General features: G+C 47.1%; 2 protein-coding genes across 2 annotated transcripts in view; both read left to right on the top strand.

The window, feature by feature from the left end:
• Nucleotides 1-24,494, top strand: part of LOC140134943 (uncharacterized) — a 238,955-nt gene that overhangs the window by 58,924 nt on the left and 155,537 nt on the right. The gene's annotated exons all lie outside the window — the stretch shown is intronic.
• SIK3 (SIK family kinase 3) overlaps nt 1-24,494 on the top strand; it is a 69,905-nt gene that overhangs the window by 15,607 nt on the left and 29,804 nt on the right. The window contains exons 2-3 of the mRNA XM_072155786.1: nt 19,915-20,031; nt 21,979-22,042. Coding sequence (XP_072011887.1) covers nt 19,915-20,031; nt 21,979-22,042 — 181 coding nt within the window. The remainder of the gene's footprint in view (nt 1-19,914; nt 20,032-21,978; nt 22,043-24,494) is intronic.

Here is a 24,494-nt window from a genome sequence, read left to right as displayed (position 1 = left end):
GGAATGAACTGTATGGCAGGGGGCATGCTTATAGGGAATGAACTGTATGGCAGGGGGCATGCTTATAGGGAATGAACTGTATGGCAGGGGGCATGCTTATAGGGAATGAACTGTATGGCAGGGGGCATGCTTATAGGGAATGAACTGTATGGCAGGGGGCATGCTTATAGGGAATGATCTGTATGGCAGTGGGCATGCTTATAGGGAATGAACTGTATGGCAGGGGGCATGCTTATAGGGAATGAACTGTATGGCAGGGGGCATGCTTATAGGGAATGAACTGTATGGCAGTGGGCATGCTTATAGGGAATGAACTCTATGGCAGTGGGCATGCTTATAGGGAATGAACTGTATGGCAGTGGGCATGCTTATAGGGAATGAACTGTATGGCAGGGGGCATGCTTATAGGGAATGAACTGTATGGCAGGGGGCATGCTTATAGGGAATGAACTGTATGGCAGGGGGCATGCTTATAGGGAATGAACTGTATGGCAGGGGGCATGCTTATAGGGAATGATCTGTATGGCAGTGGGCATGCTTATAGGGAATGAACTGTATGGCAGGGGGCATGCTTATAGGGAATGAACTGTACGGCAGTGGGCATGCTTATAGGGAATGATCTGTATGGCAGGGGACATGCTTATAGGGAATGGGCTGTATGGAAGTGGGGCATGCTTATAGGGAATGAACTGTATGGCAGGGGGCATGCTTATAGGGAATGAACTGTATGGCAGGGGGCATGCTTATAGGGAATGAACTGTATGGCAGGGGGCATGCTTATAGGGAATGAACTGTATGGCAGTGGGCATGCTTATAGGGAATGAACTGTATGGCAGGGGGCATGCTTATAGGGAATGAACTGTATGGCAGGGGGCATGCTTATAGGGAATGAACTGTATGGCAGGGGGCATGCTTGTAGGGAATGATCTGTATGGCAGGGGGCATGCTTATAGGGAATGAACTGTATGGCAGGGGGCATGCTTATAGGGAATGAACTGTATGGCAGTGGACATGCTTATAGGGAATGAACTGTATGGCAGTGGACATGCTTATAGGGAATGAACTGTATGACAGTGGGCATGCTTATAGGGAATGAACTGTATGGCAGTGGGCATGCTTATATGGAATGGGCTCTATGGCAGTGGGCATACTTGTAGGGAATGAACTGTATGGCAGTGGGCAGGCTTATAGGGAATGAACTGTATGGCAGGGGTATGCTTATAGGGAATGGGCTGTATGGCAGTGGGGCATGCTTATAGGGAATGGGCTGTATGGCAGTGGGCATGCTTATAGGGAATGAACTGTACAGCAGTGGGCATGCTTATAGGGAATGATCTGTATGGCAGGGGGCATGCTTATAGGGAATGATCTGTATGGCAGGGGGCATGCTTATAGGGAATGAACTGTATGGCAGGGGGCATGCTTATAGGGAATGAACTGTATGGCAGGGGGCATGCTTATAGGGAATGAACTGTATGGCAGGGGGCATGCTTATAGGGAATGAACTGTATGGCAGGGGGCATGCTTATAGGGAATGGGCTGTATGGCAGTGGGCATGCTTATAGGGAATGAACTGTATGGCAGGGGGCATGCTTATTGGGAATGGGCTGTATGGCAGTGGGCAGGCTTATAGGGAATGAACTGTATGGCAGTGGGCAGGCTTATAGGGAATGAACTGTATGGCAGTGGGCAGGCTTATAGGGAATGAACTGTATGGCAGTGGGCATGCTTATAGGGAATGAACTGTATGGCAGTGGGCATGCTTATAGGGAATGGGCTGTATGGCAGTGGGCATGCTTATAGGGAATGAACTGTATGGCAGGGGGCATGCTTATAGGGAATGGGCTGTATGGCAGTGGGCATGCTTATAGGGAATGAACTGTATGGCAGGGGGCATGCTTATAGGGAATGGGCTGTATGGCAGTGGGCAGGCTTATAGGGAATGAACTGTATGGCAGTGGGCAGGCTTATAGGGAATGAACTGTATGGCAGTGGGCATGCTTATAGGGAATGAACTGTATGGCAGTGGGCATGCTTATAGGGAATGAACTGTATGGCAGTGGGCATGCTTATAGGGAATGGGCTGTATGGCAGTGGGCATGCTTATAGGGAATGAACTGTATGGCAGTGGGCATGCTTATAGGGAATGAACTGTATGGCAGGGGGCATGCTTATAGGGAATGAACTGTATGGCAGGGGGCATGCTTATAGGGAATGGGCTGTATGGCAGTGGGCATGCTTATAGGGAATGAACTGTACAGCAGTGGGCATGCTTATAGGGAATGATCTGTATGGCAGGGGGCATGCTTATAGGGAATGATCTGTATGGCAGGGGGCATGCTTATAGGGAATGAACTGTATGGCAGGGGGCATGCTTATAGGGAATGAACTGTATGGCAGGGGGCATGCTTATAGGGAATGAACTGTATGGCAGGGGGCATGCTTATATGGAATGAACTGTATGGCAGGGGGCATGCTTATAGGGAATGGGCTGTATGGCAGTGGGCATGCTTATAGGGAATGAACTGTATGGCAGGGGGCATGCTTATTGGGAATGGGCTGTATGGCAGTGGGCATGCTTATAGGGAATGAACTGTATGGCAGTGGGCAGGCTTATAGGGAATGAACTGTATGGCAGTGGGCAGGCTTATAGGGAATGAACTGTATGGCAGTGGGCATGCTTATAGGGAATGAACTGTATGGCAGTGGGCATGCTTATAGGGAATGAACTGTATGGCAGTGGGCATGCTTATAGGGAATGGGCTGTATGGCAGTGGGCATGCTTATAGGGAATGAACTGTATGGCAGGGGGCATGCTTATAGGGAATGGGCTGTATGGCAGTGGGCATGCTTATAGGGAATGAACTGTATGGCAGGGGGCATGCTTATAGGGAATGGGCTGTATGGCAGTGGGCAGGCTTATAGGGAATGAACTGTATGGCAGTGGGCAGGCTTATAGGGAATGAACTGTATGGCAGTGGGCATGCTTATAGGGAATGAACTGTATGGCAGTGGGCATGCTTATAGGGAATGAACTGTATGGCAGTGGGCATGCTTATAGGGAATGGGCTGTATGGCAGTGGGCATGCTTATTTGAACAGAAAAGGGACCCCCATTCTCATAATCATTGGGGGTGATGATAGGTGCCAGGAGAGGTCTTCTATCAAATCGTGTATGGCTGTAGCAGTGATAGGACTGCAGCACTGGTATAAGCAGTATTCAGATTGATGCCAGATATCTTACTAGTACTCTCCATCTTGATGATGCTACAGTGCTGGCTTTATATCCACATCAAGTCCTACAACCTGAGAGCCTTGTCACCTTCACATGAGTCCAAGGCACAGTCTGAATGCTGAGTAGGATAGGACTAAGTGTATGCTGATGTGTCAGACACTTGCATTAAGAAAAGGGGGGCTATATCTGAAGTCATCTCAGGCAGGATTAGGGGCTTCCCTTGAATTTGATATAAGCCAGATAAGATCCCACCCATGAAGTGCAAACAGATAACACAGGATCACGCTTTTACAATAGGCGATGGTCACTATTCGGCTCCTCCCTCTTCCCCTGCACAGCTCACAGAGCATGCCCACAATGCTATTCCATAGATCTACAGATTGTCTATATAGCTGCTGTAAGGTATATCTGTGGCTTTGGCTGCCTCAATGATCGCAAACATGCAATCAAATTGGGGAAATTTTAAAGGTAAGCCCTGTCCACAGGATAAGGATTCGGCGTAGGGGTTGTATGTGTGACCACTGCTGTGTTCGGTCATGATGGAGTGGTGGTCTCTCGTACTCACCACTGCTCTATCACGCAGGGTATCAGTCATTGGAAGGAGGAATAGATGAGATTACTATGAAAACCCTCTGTACATGGGGCATAAATTGGAGATAACCCATAATGTTGACCATCGGTAGCACCTTTCCTTTGGACCACCTGGTAATCTGATAACTACGGTGGCCTGTAAGTCTCATGTATGTGATAGAAGTGCCTGTTCTTCTTAGTAGATAGCCCCCGTGATTAGGAATGATTTACAGCGGCCCTCTGCTTGCCGATATGCAGAAGCGTGTTCCTCGTCTTGAAATTAAATGAAACCTGGAATATAAGGCCCATGGGAGGCAACTAATGAATTTTGGTATCTGGGAATGTAGGGAAAGCAGAGGGAGGGGGATGTTCAATGACTCTTAATAAACAAGGCGCACACATCAGGCCCGCGCTCCCTCTACCACTATAGATAGTGTTGCCTGGAGACTCTTTGCACTGTTTGTTTCTTTTAGATAGGGTTAAATTACAGGTTACCACTCGGACGGTTCTGGTTAAATAATTGCACCTCGGGTCCTGTATGGTCCCCGTGATTTTCTTTACAATATTTGATTGAGATTTGGCTGATACAATTGTAGAATGCAGGATTGTAGTGGTAGAATAATCTGCGGTGGCCCAGGCTGCTGGGATTTGTCTACCATCCGGATAGAAAGGCATCTTCCTTTTTGTATGTGATTAATTATCTGATGAACAATCGGATTGATTGGCCTTGTGCATTTGCAATATGTAGTAATGGCTGAGGGTGTAATGGATTGATGGGCTGGATCCATGACTGTGGGTGAGCAGATCTGTCCTTTGGATCATAGATTGGCCCCTCATTGGCATCTGTATACCCTATCCAGGGAGGCTGCACATGAGAGCATGATATGGTGGAGAAGCTGAGCTCTGTGATATAAATTCCCCAGTATTTTGCAAATAATTGGGTACATATACAATTAAAGTAAGACATTACAGAGCCATAACAAGGACATTATATGAGTTGAGGAAGGAGTTAAATAAAGCTGAGTATATCCCTCCAGGACTCCTAGGAGAGACGGTGAGAGTCCCGATTACCCCACCTATACACACTGATTTGACAAGGTGGAATAATCGGGACTCTCACTGTCAATCACTGTGTGTGGGCGGGATAATCAGGACTCTTCCTGTCAATCACTGTGTGTGGGAGGGGTAATCGGGACTCTTCCTGTCAATCACTGTGTGTGGGAGGGGTAATCGGGACTCTTCCTGTCAATCACTGTGTGTGGGAGGGGTAATCGTGACTCTTCCTGTCAATCACTGTGTGTGGGAGGGGTAATCGGGACACTTCCTGTCAATCACTGTGTGTGGGCGGGATAATCAGGACTCTTCCTGTCAATCACTGTGTGTGGGCGGGATAATCAGGACTCTTCCTTTCAATCACTGTGTGTGGGAGGGGTAATCGGGACTCTTCCTGTCAATCACTGTGTGTGGGAGGGGTAATCGGGACTCTTCCTGTCAATCACTCTGTGTGGGAGGGGTAATCGGGACTCTTCCTGTCAATCACTCTGTGTGGGAGGGATAATCGGGACTCTTCCTGTCAATCACTCTGTGTGGGAGGGATAATCGGGACTCATTTCCCCGCTGGGGCACCACTTTAGGGATCTGCTGGCATCACTATGTGATATGTCCTGGGGATGTTGAGCAGATGCATCCAGATAATAGCGGAGGAGGGGGAGGTCTGAGACCTGTGATTGTGAGCGCTTGTGGGGCGAGCTTTAGTGTAATGTATGATGCGCTCACATCTTATATATCCGGACTCACACCTGGTTTTTGACCTGAGCACTGCGTTGGTATGGAGGCGTCTCAGTGTTTTCCATGAGGGATTTCTGGATTTTGATAAATGCACTTGCATTTTTTTCCCTTCTCCCTTCCTCCTCCTGCTCCGGAGGATGCACAGCATGAATGTGGCGTGCGTGTACAGTAAGCGTGTGATGCACTGCGCCAGCCACTAGCTGCATTTATTGTGTATTCAGTCTCCTGGCAACACATAGATCAGATGCTCTGACTCTTCCTGGAAACTGCATTCCTGGTGCGCGGCTGACACACTGAGCCGCTTCTATTTTCCAGCGAGAGACTCTCTACCCACACTGTGCCCAGGCTGTACAAGCAGCTGCTGTACCCGCTGCCACCCACCGCTCTAATGAGCCTGTTTACCTGCTTCCTGTTCTGCCATGACATCAGCTCGGCTCCCTCCGCAGGATTTTTTATTCTGCAGATATTGCACAAAGGTTTTAGGGAGGGATTTGGGAATACACGTCCATGCTGCCTGCTGGATCTCTTATCTGTAGCAGCCAGCAGAGGTTTACTGCAGTTTATGTAACACTACTTCATTTTAGGGTTCAGTCTAGTATTTGCTCTGAGACCCTGATACTGGTTTACCGATTGTTCTTTATTAGTATGCTCCCACCCATGCGTCTACTTATCACAGTGATTCATGACATTCGCCAGATTTAATTCACTTTCAAACATCAGCCTTCGGCCCCATGCACATAGCTGTTTTGGGGTACAAATTGCACCCAGTGCACGGCCTGCATACCACTGATCACAGAGCGGTAAGCACGCCATGTGTCTTCACACCGTGACCGTGCCAGGAAGCCACACTAGAAAAGATAGGACAAGTCCCTGTCCATCTCCTGGCTCTTCATGTACATCCCGCGGTGCGCTTCTCTCGGGTTCCGGCACGGGTGAAGCACACAGTCCTGTGTATTTGGTCTTAAAAGCGTTTTTCATATTCCAGAGTTAAAAGAACATATACTGACCCACTCCGTGTTCACGGAGGAATCTCATTGGATGTAGCAGGTCCTGTGACTCTCACCACGGCTGGTGCCGACCTGAAGTTACTGGGGGTCACACTACATCCCATAGATGGCCTCTGTCTCGCTGTGTTAGGCCCCAAGCACATGAAAATTCTGTGGCTGGATAATTGTCCCCACCGATTCTTATTGTGCCAGGCTGGGGTACGGTGAGCAGACATGTGTATGTCACCATACCATATAACGGTAGCTCTGTCTTTCTCTGTACATACAGCCGGGAGCCAGGCGTCCCTATGGAGAGGGGAGGGTGGCGGAGTTCTCTACCCTCCTCCCTCCTGCACACAGATGTACCCCGGGCGAGCATACGATCGTGTGCAAGGAGCCGTACAAAGGTATTTTACTTCCCGTGTTGTCCCTTAATGAGGTGGCTAATCATCCAATAAAGTGACTCTCGTGATTCCTAGTCATACCAGATAGACCTTGGAGCCATAGCTCGGTAATATAAGTTACAACTTTGTAAAATACATATTGAGCTCCCTCCTAGTCTACAAAATCTGAATTTTTTTCCTGAATCCAGCTTGCTAGAATAGGACAGACTACCGTGTGTAAGATTACACAGATGTCTATTGGGAGGGGAAGCTGATGCTTAGTGAGAGAAGAGACAGATAAATAGTATAAGTGCTCTATTTATGTCGGTACTTTTGTATAATGTCCAGCGTGATGTAAGTTCCTATGTGCAGTATATGAAAGACATCATAGCATCTAGTCCCCCGCCATCGGCACAGAGACGACTTATAGAGAGAGTCCTCATTGGGGAAGAAGGGTGAAAACTGTAGAAGTAACGTCATATAATGACTTGGAATAGTGTTTATCCATATATAAAAAAGTGGCAAATTATCTAAAAGTAATAAAAGGCTGCACTTTTTTTTTTTTTTTTTTAATCTGACACTTGTTCTCTATTTTATTGCTGGGGTCCTTCTCATCCCTGTGACTTCCGGATTTCCATATGCCACAGATGAGTTACTACGAGGCCTTGTTAATGCTGTAGGATCAGCTGATGGCAGGGCCCGGGTCCAATCTTACAGTGTGGATGAGGTCAGCCCTGTGCCCGACAACTGTCCTCTCAGAATCCGAGGTATAAATATCAGGCCAAGTGCGGCCAGCTATGTGTCCCGTCATCTCCTGGGCTTACGGACAAAGACTGCAGTCATCTTCTGACTTGTACGGCACATCTTTGATTTGCATAGTATCGTTCTCCATACCCCCCCCCCCCTATCGAATCTTCCGAGCTCGACTACTCTTCAAGGGCTTGGGACCTCTCCCGTCTGTAATAAGCTTTACTGTGGTCATTTGCCCGTCAAGTGGAAGAACAGACTTGTTTAGTCCAGGAGCTGCTTGCTTGTTTGCTTTTCTTGCTGTTCATGGTATTCTGAGAAGTTTTTGCCAATTAGGTCTTTACTTTCTCCTTTTACTAGCTATGGCCTTGATCACATGACCCTGCACCTCAGCAGGATCCTACCGATCCCACAAGAAGTCAGTGGGGCCCTGATCACATGACCTTGCACCTCAGCAGGATCCCACGATAAGTCACTGGCGCCCTGATCACATGACCCTGCACCTCAGCAGGATCCCACAAGTAGTCACTGGGGCCCTGATCACATGACCCTGCACCTCAGCAGGATCCCGCCGATCCCACAAGGAGTCAGTGGGGCCCTGATCACATGACCCTGCACCTCAGCAGGATCCTACCGATCCCACAAGAAGTCAGTGGGGCCCTGATCACATGACCTTGCACCTCAGCAGGATCCTACCGATCCCACAAGAAGTCAGTGGGGCCCTGATCACATGACCTTGCACCTCAGCAGGATCCCACGATAAGTCACTGGCGCCCTGATCACATGACCCTGCACCTCAGCAGGATCCCACAAGTAGTCACTGGGGCCCTGATCACATGACCCTGCACCTCAGCAGGATCCCGCCGATCCCACAAGGAGTCAGTGGGGCCCTGATCACATGACCCTGCACCTCAGCAGGATCCTACCGATCCCACAAGAAGTCACTGGGGCCCTGATCACATGACCCTGCACCTCAGCAGAATCCCACCGATCCCCCAAGGAGTCACTGGGGCCCTGATCACATGACCCTGCACCTCAGCAGGATCCTACCAATCCCCCAAGGAGTCACTGGGGCCCTGATCACATGACCCTGCACCTCAGCAGGATCCCCCAAGGAGTCAGTGGGGCCCTGATCACATGACCCTGCACCTCAGCAGGATCCTACCAATCCCACAAGAAGTCACTGGGGCCCTGATCACATGACCCTGCACCTCAGCAGAATCCCACAGTAAGTCAGTGGGGTCCTGATCATGTGACCATGCAACTCAGCAGGATCCCACAATACGTCAGTGGGGCCCTAATGACTTTTCCCTGCACCTCAGCAGGATCCCACCGATCCTACGATAAGCCAGTGCGGTCCATTGCACGTTATTAGTCACCATTGTGTCTTTCAGCTATATAGTATGACGTAGTAGAGGTCAAGTCGGAGTCTTCAAGGGATACCTATCAGCGTATGTTGCGGTAAGAGTTGCTTTCCTGTCCAATCAATGAATTCTGTAACGCAAGATGAGCCACAACGTCATCCGATGACCTTGGGTCCTTGCTCCGATCTTTGGCGTCTAAACTCATCCAGAGACAGAGTAATAGACCTGTCGTAGCAGCATCGATTCTCTGCCGGGCAGTCCTAATGAGCTGATATTCTGTTTCGCAGTAGGCTGTAAAATGAGATGCTGTGCAGCCGATTAAAGTATATATTATGTTCTGTAAAAAAAAATATAAACGCTAGACAGTGGAGGTCCTGAGCCCCTAATTGTCCTGTGTGACTGAGGGGAGATCTTTCACACTAGTATGAATTCATGGAACTACAGAATGTATCAGTATATTAATTGCAGGAAATTGCTCTTTTCCGTGACGGTCCCAACTGGAGGATGCCCCCTCATCGGCTCTGTGACAGGACCCCCACGGAGTGTTATTCAGTGGCACCGGGAGTCCTCTTGGGTAGCGGTACTCTTGCCACTATGTGGCGTAGGTGATAATTTCTAGCGCCCAGTGAAATGATGATGATGACGCCGCGGCCGCCCCTGCGCTGATGAATGGTATCCTCTACACGATGGTCACTGAGTACAGGCACGTGAGAGGATCTGCCTCCTCTGTGAGCGCAGGACACCGCAGGCTCTGCCTTATTTATTATCATGGTTCTGAATTATTTAATTAAACAACCTTATAATTAAGTGTCTGTTTTCACACTGTCCTTCTGGGATTTCCTTCTCATCGCTGTGCACGCTCTTTCCTAGACAGAATTAACTCCAGGTTCTCTGGCGAGGCAGGAGACGTCAGCCATTCAGTCCTCGGGCTAGCCGGGGTTTTAACCTCTTCTTGCCCACGATCAGTGTGTGGATGTGGTAATATCGCACTGTAACCATCTTCCTTTTATATTTTCGATCCATCCTTAGGATAAGCGATACATATCTGTAACTGTGGCCGGCCCCTCTGGCGGCACTGCCTACCGCCCCTCCCTGCCTGGTCCCTTAAATGGCGCCTCAACCGGCCCCTTTGCCGATTGACGTCACCCTTTAAGTCCACCTTTCTATCTGATCCAAAAATTAATCGGCTGATAATTGATCAATTTAAAAAATAATTCTAATATATCTTTTGAATCCCCGGGTACATCGGACATCATTGCTGTGGGAAGAAAACCTGCAGGGTAAATTGATATATGTAGTAGATTCCTGATGCGGAATTCAAGGGTTAAATGGACCCCCCCCCCTTTTTCCCTTTTCTTCATTACCCCTCTGTTATTCTGCCGGCGTGTGGCCAATTCACATGGTCAGTACCTTTCAGACAGTGCACCCTGCATCACAATACAATCCAGTGGGCATTTTGGTCAAACATTTTTTCGGAGAAATGACAGAGGAACAGCTGGGTACTGAGGAGTGATGTAGGTTGGCAGGAATATGGAGGGTATTGTCTCTGCTTGTCTCGTAGGACAAGTAAAGAAGTCACGGCGGACAATTGGTCTTTCTCATGGTGGGGCGGACGTATGCGGGCAATGGTCTGCAATGTAGTAAGGCACGTAGGGGCAGATTTGTGTCTTCCCACATAGTGTCTGTCTCCCGGTGGAGGTGTTGGCTGATACCGGTGTGTATCTGTGGCGGTGCTGGCCCGGACATGTGAGCTGGCTGGTAAATACGGCCTCCTCCTCCTCTTCCCCTGTGATGCAGCGAGGAGACTGTGGGAGGAATACCTTCTTAGCATTGATAGAAGAAGGCGTTTACGTGGGAAAGAGACAATGTTATGTAAAGGATGAGCAGTATGTGACATCTTACCTGATCTCATGTGTTTCCATGGTTTTGGGTATACCCGAGCCTCTTCACGTCGTACTTGTTAAAGGAGTTCTCTGTGATTAGTATGGAGGGGATCTGTCATGGCCCCCTCCCCTACCTACAAGAAGATGCCAGACGTGCACAGCTATGTGTGGTGTTATGGAGGTGCCCCGTTATGGCATGGCATCTCCCTTCCTTTTTTTTTTAAAGGCAACCTTTCACCAAATTTTACCTCCTAAAACTACTAGCCCTTCTCAGGCAGAGTATGAAATGTGCTTTCTACAATTCCCTCTTCTATGGGAGATCGCTCCTGTTTAACTATAAATTTAAAAAAATCTCCTCCAAAGACTTAAAAATGAGCAGAGAAGTGTTATCCTTTGCCTGAAATGAGTCAACTTTAGAGGCTGCAGGACAAGTTTCATTTCAGATGCGCCCCCTATCTTCAGTTCTGTAGTACCTAGAAGCCTTTTGATGTTATGTTAAAGACAGTGATCTCAACTTTAAGAGCACATAAGGCTGCGAGTCTGTGAGCTACAGAACTGAATATACAGGCAAAAAAAAAAGGTGACTGATTTATCTGCACTGCCACTGCTGCCTCTAAACTTGACTCATTTCAGGCAAAATACTCTGCTCTGCTTGTTTTTAACATGACATTGATTGTTTTATAGGTGTAAAAGTGGGAATTCTAAAGGTTCACTTTAAATAGGGGCTGAGTTGCCAGCAAAAGGTGAATGGAGTCTCCTGCTTCCAAAATTTCCCCCTGAACCAATTTGCTAATCGTGCCAGGTTGGACTTTTCTGATTTGCACCCTACTGACAGGCCCGTACTTCCCAAGTAATGACCTGTAATATCGGGCCTCTACCTCAGCCGTTGTTACATTACTATAACTTATCTATAGAGTAAGTTCATTCATTTTCATGCAATAGATGCATTTTTTTGCCCCTTATAAGCAGGAATGGCCCTCCATCTTCTCTTTACAGCAGAGCGTTTGCTTTACTGCAATCCATCTTACCTCTATGGGGACATTAGCTTTCCTCCCTCTGTTGCTGAAAATGACATTCTGTTTTGCTGTAGGCCGTAAAGTGAACTCCTTTTTTTTTTTTTTTTTTTTTTTTTTTGTAGTGTTGTCTGCATTGCTTACATCTTATGGCAAGTTTCTAATATTTTTTTGGCTAGATTAGCAAACATTATTATTGCTTTAGCCCCAGAGTGACCCACTACTTCCTTCTTAAAAAAATGAATATTTGTATACTCACACATGTGAGTTGTAATCGCACACATTTATACACTCATGAATACACAAACCATTTACATAGTTATATACATACACATACATCATATACATACATACATACATACATACAAAGTACATACGGTACCATATACAGCCATACAGCATATGCACACACAACCAGTGTATAGACACAACACATACATACAGCAAATACACACCTAATACCCAGATGCCAGGGCCCCCTTGACACAAAGGGCCCCATAGCAGCCGCTATGTCTGCTACCGCTGTAGTAACGTTCTTGCCTTGTACATGAAATCCGGTGGGTTCACATACATCATGATTCAGTGTTCTGGAGTTCAGCTTTGTAGTTTTTTTGAAGAAAATCTTAACCAAAAATTCTATCCTACATGTAGATTTACTTTGCAGATTTCTGGCTTTGTATGTCCGGTCTTGGCTTAGGTCTAAGTGATAGATTCTTCATGTACCAGGAGGCTTGGGGAGCAGCGATGCTTCTTTACGGAAAAGTTTGTAGATGTTTGGAATAGTTTCCCAGCAAAAGTGACAGAGTAATACAGTTAAAGAATCCTAAAATGTTTAAAGAACCCCCGGACCTATCCCAAACAATTAATACTCCCTACAAATAACCGTGGGACCGCACAGCGCACTGGAAACGGAGCACTGGCTGCTTCTCATCTCACAGAACCTGGGAACATGTCATCTGCTGTGACGGGGGCTTTTTTTGTGCTCCTCACGAAAATTCATTCTGACAGGATTTTTCTTATCACTTAACATCTTGTAGAATCAAGTTTCCGTTTCCTATATTTAGATGGGGTCACTTGTTCCTTACAGGGGGGGGCACAAGGCAGTATATTTATGGTAATTCAGCTTTCCTGGGCACTGATAGGACTGCTTGATGGTTATCTAGTCAATACTCGTATTCGCACACGGCTGATTTGTTGCGGAAATCCTTGTGTCAACCTGCTTTAGTGCCAAACAAAATAATATTGGGGTCGTATAGGAGCCATTTGTGTCCACACACCGATACAGCAATGTAAGTGCATCTGGGGCGGAGCCCATTTGTCAGCAAACAGCTGTGACTCGTTGTTGTGACTTAGGCTTTTTCGGACTATAAGGCGCACAAAAAAATCCTTTGATTTTCTCAGAAATCAAAGGTGCGCCTTATAGTCCAGTGCGCCTTATATATGAACCGTACTTACAGACAACAGCTGCCTTGTACTGTGCACAGGTCTGCCACCTGCTGGTCATTCATCCTTATACTCAGGTGCGCCTTATAATCCGGTGCGCCTTATATATGAACCTAGAGGTTTTAGCAGGCATTTATTGACGGTGCGCCCTGTAATCCAGTGCGCCTTATATGTGAACCTATACATTTAAGCAGGCATTTATTGATGGTCAGGATAGGATAGTCGGGGAACGTGCAGCTGTCTATAAGCAAATCTGACCCGCCCCCAGTGCACTTGCAGTTTAATTTGCATATCCATAAGGAGGATGATCTCTGTTTTGCTTCATTGATTTGTGTCCACAAAGCCCTTGCATTGCTCGGTTTTGGCCCACTGAATAGTATTACTTTTGGTTTTACCTGATTTTTAGTCCAGGGATAAGTACTATAAATAATACCTCATAGTTGTACATTGGTGCCCCATTGGCTTTAAGTTGCGCCTCTTCTTCTACACCCAACCATGGGGTATGTCTCAGCTGTGTGAGACCCCTTAGTGGTACTTTGGGGACCATTGTGATGTGTGGAGCAGAACGGTCATGCACAGCCGTCCTCTCCATTACTCTCATGGAGCAACGAGGGGTCCGACAGCGGTACGTGGGACCCCATCGGACCCCTCGTTTCCATGATCCTCATGATTGAGACCTCACCGATCAGCAAGTTATACCCTATCCTGTGGAAACCTTCAATTCTATACCTGACCACAGGGCTTCTTAAAACCTGTGACACTCCTTATCTTTTTGCACAATTTTTGGAGCACAGTTCACACTGACAATATGTATTCAATGTGCACATGGCCTCATAGTGTAGTTCTTTCCCCTAACATCGGCTGGTCTTCGTCTTCCTACACGTGGAACGTCTAGTTTCGGAAAAGTTCTATCACTCCAACGACGGTTCAACTTAATAATCCTTTTTTTTTTTTTTCCTGACCTAATTCTTCTTTGTTGTGGCTGGCAGGTTTCTGTGCCAGATCCTGGATACCCAGGGGTGATTCCCGAGTTTCATCCTGGCACCACTTTGGCAGTTTTCGGAGCAGCGTAATACCTCAGTGACTCAGTGTGTTCCTCACTACTCCAGGCAACAAACTTAACACTATAATGTCTGGATCGTGACACATCTGCCCAAGCTAAAGCGGATCAGGATTGGTTCTTATAAGACATGGTTCTGCTCGTGTGGGGTGAATTTATCGGGGTGTGGTAGTGAGTAATGGGGATACGAATTATTGCAAAACCTGCCGTGCAAGTAGAAATTTTGTGTAAATGCCTATAGCTAATGAGGATGTGTCCGGTTATCCTTAATACTTCTGCAATTGTATCCTCCGTTATCCCACTTGGAATTTTATACATTAGCACTCGCTCTGCTTGGTAAAAGGGCATGTCCATGCTGTCCCTTAGGCTGCATTCACACTGCCGTATGGGGGATTTATATACGGCATATATACGTCCCCCCATAGACGGCAATGGGCGCACAGCACCCTACGGGAGTGGTACGGTGCCGCACACAAGTGCCACTCCGTTCCCCGTGAAAAGATAGGACATGTCCTATCTTTTCTCAAATACAGCGCCGTGCCCCATGTTACTCTATAGAGAGGGGCAGGGGTGAGCCGCGCTACGGTACGGCGGGCACACGTCATTGTGAATGCAGCCTAAAGTTATCACCCTGCAGGGATATGACAAGTGTCTCCTCCAATCTTTAGGCCCTACGCATATAACAAATATTTTACGTTTTCTTCCTGGTATCGCTCTTAATTTACATGTCTTCTCATGTTTTTTCCCCCTGTCTCCATGTAGTAGGGAGCTACAAATGTATTGTTCTCCGGCTTTGCCTCTACTACGCGTTACATTAGATTGGTGCTGAAAGTTTGGGAGATCACACCCGCCGTCGGATTCGGATTTAATTTAAATGGGGTTCATGTGCACTCCTCACATCCTGCCTGTAAATCCATGTGGTCTTCACAGATGGATATAGAAAAACTTCAGAAATGTACCTATTTCTTAGAAGACGGGGTCTTCTCTTGTGCAACACTTCCACCCCGGATCCCAGGGAACAGGTTCCCTTTGTAGGGACCCCCTGTGTATGTAACGGCTCCATTCACAGGTAATAAATGGCCGATCTGTGCAGATTTCCATCCCTAGTGCAGTCTCTGGGCGGAAGTTGTCACCATGGCTTTCCCTGAAGCAGATGACGCTGTGCGCGGAGGTTCAGATAAGCAGCGGCTTGTTCTGCCATAATGACAAGTCTTGTGCTCTGCGTTTAAAGAGAAGGAGCCCGGGCGATGACATAATGGCAGACGTCACCGTGAACACTGGGGGGGTCCTTGTGACCTGGCATGTGCATCGACGTGTGTCATTAAGCCCATTCTCCTCCTGCGTTACGAGAGATCGATGGCTGCAAGGTGAAAGCGCGCTCTGGTGCAGCTCACCCACCGCAGCGCTGGCGCTCAGGGGGGCTCCTGACATGTGTCCTTGTGTCCTTGATTTTTCTTGCAGATTCTGCATGGAGATGAAGGAATATAATACTCACGAGCCCCCCAGCACATAGAAATAGACGATTGTCCTGCAGAGGATGGGGCCTGTGCCAATTCATCATTCATAGTTATTTCTCTACCAAAATTACTGGGCACCTTTACTAATGACCAAGCCATATGGGGCAGTGCCCACGCTCACTGTACTGCAATCCCCATGTTACCTTTCCTAATAAGACTATATAATGCTGCCCACCCCACTCCTAGACAGCACAGGGTATCGTCCATCCAGCCTAAAAAAGCGATTCATCTGTTGAGCATCCATTTGCCAAAATGATACCTTTGCCATTACTGACTAGGTTCACAATTTTCTGCCAGTTTTGGACAAACGTTTTCTGTTTTGACCATACAAAATTAGATATAAGCCCTGGAGATCTGTGTATCCATGCCTGGGTGTTTATTGTTAGCAGCAGGACTGTGAAAATGCATTTATATTCCAGGATTGTTGCTGAACTGCACTGGGGGGAGTTTCATACTGCCGTGCTCTTTGAACTCTACATTCAAATTGCTCTCATTCCACTCTCTGCTTTGCTTTAATGTCTAACCAGAAGCCTGTTACAGCTCTTACCAGGAGGGAAGAAATATTGCTGTGTGCAGTGAAGAGATCTCCCACACCAAATCAACTCAGTGCATCAAGTCCAGCTACAATCCTGGAATTTGAACACATTATTCACACTGCTGTTGGTACTAACTAAAAAAAACCCCCATAAAGGTATGGTTACACAGATCGCTAGGGCCAATATCTAACAATGGCTGCAGCTTTGTATGGCCAAAAGAGAGACATTCTGTGATTAGAGATTTACAGATATCTTGGACAAATGTTTAATTAAAATTTAGTGAGACATTTGGTGAGACAAGAAAATGGTCACCGAGAAAGATGCATTTCCGTGCTCCATCGATCAGTGGTCGTACATATTAGATAGAAGTTGAAATATCTTCAGATGAAGTTATAGGTGGTTGCCTATTTTGGGAATATTTTATGTCTTGCCCTTCATGTCTCTTGGTACATGTTCTGTTTGGGTTTTTGTGTTCCATTATACAGTCAGGTGACCTGTAGAGGAGCCCATGATTTGCAGCGTCATGATTGATTGTCGCGCCTGAACGCAGTGGATTTTGTTGCGTCATGTTTAACTTCCCAGGCCACGTGTAGATGGGATGCGTGTCACGGACTCCATCTCCTGGTACAGGCTGTCAGGATAAACAGACGTGGCACAGTTTGGGAAGTGATCCATGAAGAAGGCAGGATTAGGGCTCAGGGAGCTGAAGGTTTGTAGACATGCAATCACAGAGTGTCTACATTCCTGTATGATGCTAAGGTATTTCAGGCCATGGACCCATAGACAGCCCCCAGACCCTCATGTTGTTTTAGTAGAGGCAGGAGATAAGTGACTGAATGACACCTCTGACTCTGGTGGTTATCGTAAAGAAAACAGTGGGATTAGCCCTAGAGTAATCTAACTCCTGTCCAAGTCCAAGTCATCAGGATAAGGGAGGCCAGACAGGGGTGACAATTGGATCTGATGGAGGGGGGGGGGGGGGTTAATAAACATAATTATCAAAGCTACTTGTCAAAACAAGATTTTCCAGTATGCTATAAATCTCCGGCCGATTAAAACCGTCCTTCCTCTCATGAAAAAGGGAACTATTTGTATCCTGGTATAGTACCAAAACTAAGTATGGACAGTGACTGATGGACGGATGCCAGGTAGTTTATGAAATGCCAAACTCAGGGGAATAGGAGGGGCTTTTGCTTTTTTTTTTTTTTTTTCCTCTGCCATAGTCTCCTATTGTAATAAAAACTTAAAAACTTGAAACTCTTAAAATAGACCTTATCTGTGTGTTAAGTGAACTTAGCATCTCCTTTTACTTACCGTCGTGTGTCTGGCTGTAAGACAACTGGCTATAGCCTCAGCCTCCGACCTCTTCTGCTCTCCAAATTGCTTTATGTCGGCAGCTTAAGTCATAGTTTGTTCTAGGAGAATGGGACTGCGCTGGTGCGGCCTCCATGGTCTAGGGCTGACATTGCCCATAGCCAGATCATGGCCCCAATAGAGGTCTCTATAGCCTCACAGTACCGTGACCTGGCCAGACGGCCATACAGCAAAAGGCAGGACATGTCCTATCTTTTGCTGGGATTCTTCCACAGCTGCTCAGCTTTCCATTGGGGAATGGAAGTTTGGGGACTGCTCTTCTCCTCCCCCTTCTGCTGCACCTGGTTGTGTGCTGCACCCCGGATCTGTCCTGGTGTGGTCTAGCCTTAGTAATTTATTTGCTTTTACTCCTGTGTCTGGCTGTAAGACAACTGGCCACTGCAGCAGCAGCAGCCTCCACCTCTGCTCTACCCGCTTGTCCTGCGGCTGGCTGTAAGACAACTGGCCACTGCAGCAGAAGTAGCCTCCACCTCTGCTCTACCCCCTTGTCCTGCGGCTGGCTGTAAGACAACTGGCCACTGCAGCAGAAGTAGCCTCCACCTCTGCTCTACCCCCTTGTCCTGCGGCTGGCTGTAAGACAACTGGCCACTGCAGCAGAAGTAGCCTCCACCTCTGCTCTACCCCCTTGTCCTGCGGCTGGCTGTAAGACAACTGGCCACTGCAGCAGAAGTAGCCTCCACCTCTGCTCTACCCCCTTGTCCTGCGGCCGGCTGTAAGATAACTGGCCACTACAGTAGCAGCCTCCCCCTCTGCTCTACCCCCTGGTCCTGCATCTTGCCAAATTGAAGACAACTAGCCACAGCAGCAGCCTTGTAACAGCGTTCAGCTTCCCTCTGTATCATATGCAGGGCTCCTCTTACAAGGTCAATTTAATTACTTTAATTATGTAAAATGAAAACTACTACACATTGGTCATGTAAACTGCTTACTACACACCTCACTCTACTATCTTAAGACAACTGGCTACATCAGCAGACTCCCCAATGGGATCTACATTGCAGGTAGAATAAGATTCAGGAGTTTCCTACATCAGTGCAAAAATACTAAAAGTTTGAGCCTCAATGTATTCATTTATTTGTAGCCCACAGGATAGGGGGGAACAATCTAATTGGTGTTCATGCGACTTTTGTTTCGGTCTTCACCTATCGGCTCCTAGATATCGGTCACATGAAAGCTAATGTGGCAGGGGTGAGGGCTTGTGGACATGTGGGAGATGCCTGCTCCCTCTTATATAAAGGGGCCTTTGTGTAAACCTGTAGCGTGATGGTGGGAGAGGGTGATTGTTATCACACTATGGGACCATGTTCACATGATGGAGAGGAGACATGGGGGTAATCATCTGGCCTGTGGGGGCAGGATACGTGTATTAGCTTAGGTTTCGTGTTTAATGGGAATCTCCCACTGGGAAAGTTCCCTTTATATGACATCAGGTTGGGAATGGAAGGACCCGGAGCCAATTTGACAACTTAAGTTTCCAAGCAACAAGATCTTCCATGACCTCAATAGGAAACTTTCCCAGAAACTAGTTGCCTATAGCAAATTTCTAGGAGCCTTAGTCTCCCGGGGGCTTGTCCATCCCTCGTGTATGTGGCCATATGAAGAGTGTATTAGACACGGGACAAGAAGAAGCCATCGGAGACCCCCCACAGCCTAGAAGACGGACCACAAATATCCACATCCAGGCTGATCCACGTATGTGGATAGTTGCAGTTTGTCTTATGGACTAAATAAAGAAGGATCGTTTCGCTGTTTGAGAGATTGTGTAAAATTGGGTTAAATTTTCGAAACGGTGGCGATTTCATCCAAAGGGCCCTGTCTGGTATAACATCTATGTCTATGTCCAGCTCTAGTATTAGACGCCTACTCGGCGGACACCTAGGCCTTAAAATCCTTTCCTGGCCAAACTCTCTTACGGGATTATATGAAAGTCAGTGAATTATTCATTTTTTTATGTGTTTTACATGTTGCGTTCAAATTACTATGTAGCTAAACTTTTCTTTTATTCCCTCTTCCCAGGTTGCAATCAAGATCATCGATAAGACCAAATTAGACGATGAAAACCTGAAGAAGATTTTCCGTGAAGTCCAGATCATGAAGATGCTTATCCACCCTCATATTATCAGACTCTATCAGGTAGGTCAATTACACATAGGGGTGACTCTATCCCAGCGTTTACCCAAAAATGGTAGCAACATAGTATTCATCTTCTCTATTGGTCATTACAGTCCTTACAGGAAGGCCAACATTCATCTCATTCTCCAAACTTGGCCCATAATTACATATTCGGGAGGGTAGAGTTTTTCTCTGTACTAAACATCCCCCTATTCCAAAAGTCCCAATTTAAAGGAAATCTACAATCAACATCAAGCGTGATAAACCAGGGACACTTACTTCTAGATCCAGACACTGTGACTTTGGAAAATGGCTGAGCACATTGTACATAGTGTCCTATCTGCAGGCAGCATGTTAAGCATGTTATAGAGGAGGGAGAGCTGAGCACATTGTACATAGTGCCCTATCTGCAGGCAGCTTGTTATGGAGCAGGAGGAGCTGAGCACATTGTACATAGTGCCCTATCTGCAGGCAGCATGTTATAGAGCAGGAGGAGCTGAGCAGATTGTACACAGTGTCCTATCTGCAGGCAGCATGTTATAGAGGAGGAAGAGCTGAGCACATTGTACATAGTGCCCTATCTGCAGGCAGCATGTTATAGAGGAGGAAGAGCTGAGCACATTGTACATAGTGCCCTATCTGCAGGCAGCTTGTTATGGAGCAGGAGGAGCTGAGCACATTGTACATAGTGCCCTATCTGCAGGCAGCATGTTATAGAGCAGGAGGAGATGAGCAGATTGTATATGGTGTCCTATCTAAAGGCAGCATGTTATAGAGCAAGAGGAGCTTGGTAGATTATACATGGCATCCTATACACATTATATGCGGGTGACTAAGATCTCCTCTGGAGGGCGGTTGGTATTTGGGGAAAAACATGGCTGCATTCTTTGGGAATCAGAACCACACCCATCTACTGGTCGTTTGTGGTATTACAGCTCAATAAACCTGCAGCCTCCAATCCACCATTATTAAACCAGGGAGATAATCCTGCTGCTGGATACCTGCTCTTTGTCCTTCACTAGCGGAGGCTGGAGAGAGGCCGCAGTTACTCAGACTCATTCATTCTGACACTAGTAGATAGGCCTCCGTATCAGACATCACTGAGTAAACACTGTGTTATTGTGAGGCCCATAGAGCCGGGTTATCGGGTACTCGCTGGTCACACGGGGAACGTTATCAATGTCCTGGGAGGCGGAGCTGCTGGGGAGGGGGGTGTGCAGCATCCTGAACCAATGATGAGATGGGGGGGGCGTGTCTTAGACTACCTCACACTCCCTGTAGACACTGGAGCTCAGGAGTAGTCACTCACCCAGGATGTGTTTTGAGTTTAATTTAATAGAAAACTTTTGGGTATATAACTTATTGGTTATCATCCTCACTTAAAGGGGTGATAGTGTTACATAGGCTATGACAATATAAGCCCCGCCCCGAATACACAGTGCGATATACTGAATATTTAAACCCCTTTTTATACATGTTTCTTCCTCCTTTTCATTCCGCTACTGGAAATGACTACAGGAAAGCGAGGAAATGGCCGGGAAGGGGAGATATCTATACATCACATGTTCCTGGCCACAGGTGCAGCACAGGGAGAGCCGGCGAGGGTTTCACCTTCTGTCAGCAGTGACATTTTATGAGCAACACAGAAAAAAAATAATAGTTTTTACAGGAAGGGACAACACCCATCTGCATTAATGGGAAGGTTAAAGGGGCAGCACAGATTCTGCGAGTGAAGAGGATTGCTGCTATAATGTCCAGAGAGAAACTTTGTATCAATTCATCACGATTTCAAGATCTCTGCTTGCTGTCATCAGTAGGAATCCCACAGCGCTGACACATGAGTTGTAGGAGTAGATTCACACTAAGTGTTGTATTGTGGGCAGAGCCCTGGCCTATACCGGCTCAGCTATGTCTGTCCAAATTTACGTTGCGGTTCCTCACTATCTTCATTTCGTGTATCCGCTACAGGTAATGGAGACTGAGAGGATGATCTACCTGGTGACGGAGTATGCTAGCGGAGGGGAGATATTTGGTAAGTAACATAATTATATCCTTTCTACCGTGACGTGAGAGATTACAGAACAGATCCCCTATTCACTATCTGGGTTATAGGGGTCTGGAGTATGACTTCATGTCTACTATCTATCTATTCAGTCATACTAAGCCTCCAGCATCATTCCCATGGCAGAGAGCAAACTGATAAATGCTTGGCTCTGCAAGGTGTTACCAGAGCCCCTCTGTGCTGCAGATTGACAGGCAGATTCTCCTCTCGCACTGCATGCTGAAACGTATTCTTCTGCAGTGTGATGACATCAGGCCGAGGGAGCCCTGAGGAGGGTGTTGTAACATCCTGTGAAGCCACAGCACAGAGGGTCTCTGGTAACGCCCCCCTGAAGCAGATTTATAAAATTTGATAACAAATCTAAGGAGATTACCACGGTGCCCGGATATATGAATAAGTATCCCTGGTTTATTATGATGGACTTTGATGGTAGATTTCCTTTAAATGGGTTGTATCAAATTTTTACGTTATTTCCTGCTCACATGATAGGGCATAACAAGATGATTGACGAGAGTCCGACTACTGATCTCGAAAAAGGGCCCCCCAAGCAATCCGGAGAACGTTGTTGGGGAGTCCTGCTCATGGATGGAGCTGCAGGTCGGGCATTTGTCCTGCACTCCATAAAATAATATGGGAGTGTCAGGAATTGTAGTGTCTCCGGCACTACCATTCACTGTCTTTGGGAGAGCCTAAAATACCTGAGCGCTGTGCTCAGCAATTTCTCCTTACTCTCATAGAATTGAATGGAGCAGCAGGACCAATTCTTGACCTCCTGCTGCTGCACCCACTAGTGATAACAGGCCCCCCATTTGGTCCTGGATTGGTCCTGTTCTCATCCTAGCAGACAGACCCTCGCCGATCACTGTGCGGATAACTCCGTACAACCCCTTTAAAATCTGTTTGCTGGTCATGGTCTCTGATGTGCAATGACTTGGAGTAGCGCACACGGGGCGCAGTCTGGTACCTGCTGCTCTGAACTCTCTTGCTCCAGGGATCCGCACCCAAATCTTAGAGGTGCACTGCTTAGGTCTTCCGCTTCCTGCCGGGAGATAAAGGGTTAATGAAGCGGCGTGACTAGTAATGAGATACGGGTCCGTCGTGCATGCAGCAGCCTGACTCTGTAAACAGGATGTATCATGCGTGTGGGAGTCATAACATCATTTAACCCTTTTCTTTCCACCAGGGCTGCAGTGAGTTAATAGGGGGGAGGTGGGGGGTAACTATATTGGGGCGTGCGTCGGCGAGTCGTCCCGTTACATCTTTTGTTGCACCTAATAACCGTGACGAATTTCATCTCTGGTCTTAAGTTATCAGTCACCGCCGCAGCGGATTAAGGAAAAAAAAATCAAGGGGATTAGAAAGGGAACGCTGAAGCACTAGATGGATGTCCTAATTTCTGGAGGTGCTCGGGGATCCCGTTGCCCCCTTTTACTTGGCTGAACATCGTGTTCTGAGCCCTCCTTGTTAGCACAGCTCCCGTGCACCCTCCTCCCGCCTCTCCAAATATAACCAAACACTTTGGTTTTCTTGCATTCCTCCGGCAGCCACCCCTATAAATAGGTCTCCTCTCCTCAATCTAATGGCCGACATTCCTGCCCAAAGTGCACCCAGATCCCCGGGAAGGTGATCGCAACGTGTTCAGGGAGCGGTCAGTCCCTTACTTGTCCATGTTCTTGTTAGATTCCGAAAACTTTATAAAACTTTTATTGATTTAGAAAACTTCTTCAGCTGTAGCGAGACGTAGACTTGTGATCACATGACGTCTTAAAGGGGTCATCCAGGATTAGAAATACGTGGCTACTTTCTTCCTAAAATGACACCTGCCCGTGGTTAGTATCCAGTCCTAGTCTCTTTAATAGAGCGGAGCTGCTATACCGATGCAACCTACAGACAGATGTGGCGCTATTCTTATGGAATAAAGCAGCCAAGTATTTCAAGTTCAGGACAAACCCTTTAATGAAAATCTACTTTTAAAATCCATCATGATGAACCAAGGGATATTGACAGTGGTAATCTTCTTACATCTGTTATCCATGGCCTCCTTCCTTCTAAAATCAACTTTTAGCATTTTGCTAATAAGCCAAAAGGGCTATGTGGGTGTAACCAGAACCCCTCTGTACTGTAGCTTCACAGACTGTTACACTGCGGCTGCACGTCTCAGTCTCTCTCTCTGCTCCGTGCGTTTAATGTAGCGTCGGCAGCAGTGAGCACACAGTGGGGGGGCGGGGGGGGGGGAGTGCTTCTTGCACAGTGTAACAGCCTTTGAATCTGCAGGACGGAGGAGCTCTTGCAACACACCCATAGCCTTTATGGCTCATTAACATCATTTAAAAAATGTATTTTAGACGGAAGAATATGGATAGCAAATATAAGAAAATTACCACAGTCCTAGAGCCTGCATCTATGAGCAAGTGTCCCTCCA

Source organism: Engystomops pustulosus, chromosome 6, assembly GCF_040894005.1.
Source record: "Engystomops pustulosus chromosome 6, aEngPut4.maternal, whole genome shotgun sequence".
In the NCBI taxonomy this organism is placed as follows: Eukaryota; Metazoa; Chordata; class Amphibia; order Anura; family Leptodactylidae; genus Engystomops; species Engystomops pustulosus.
This window is presented reverse-complemented; position numbering and strand designations above follow the sequence as displayed.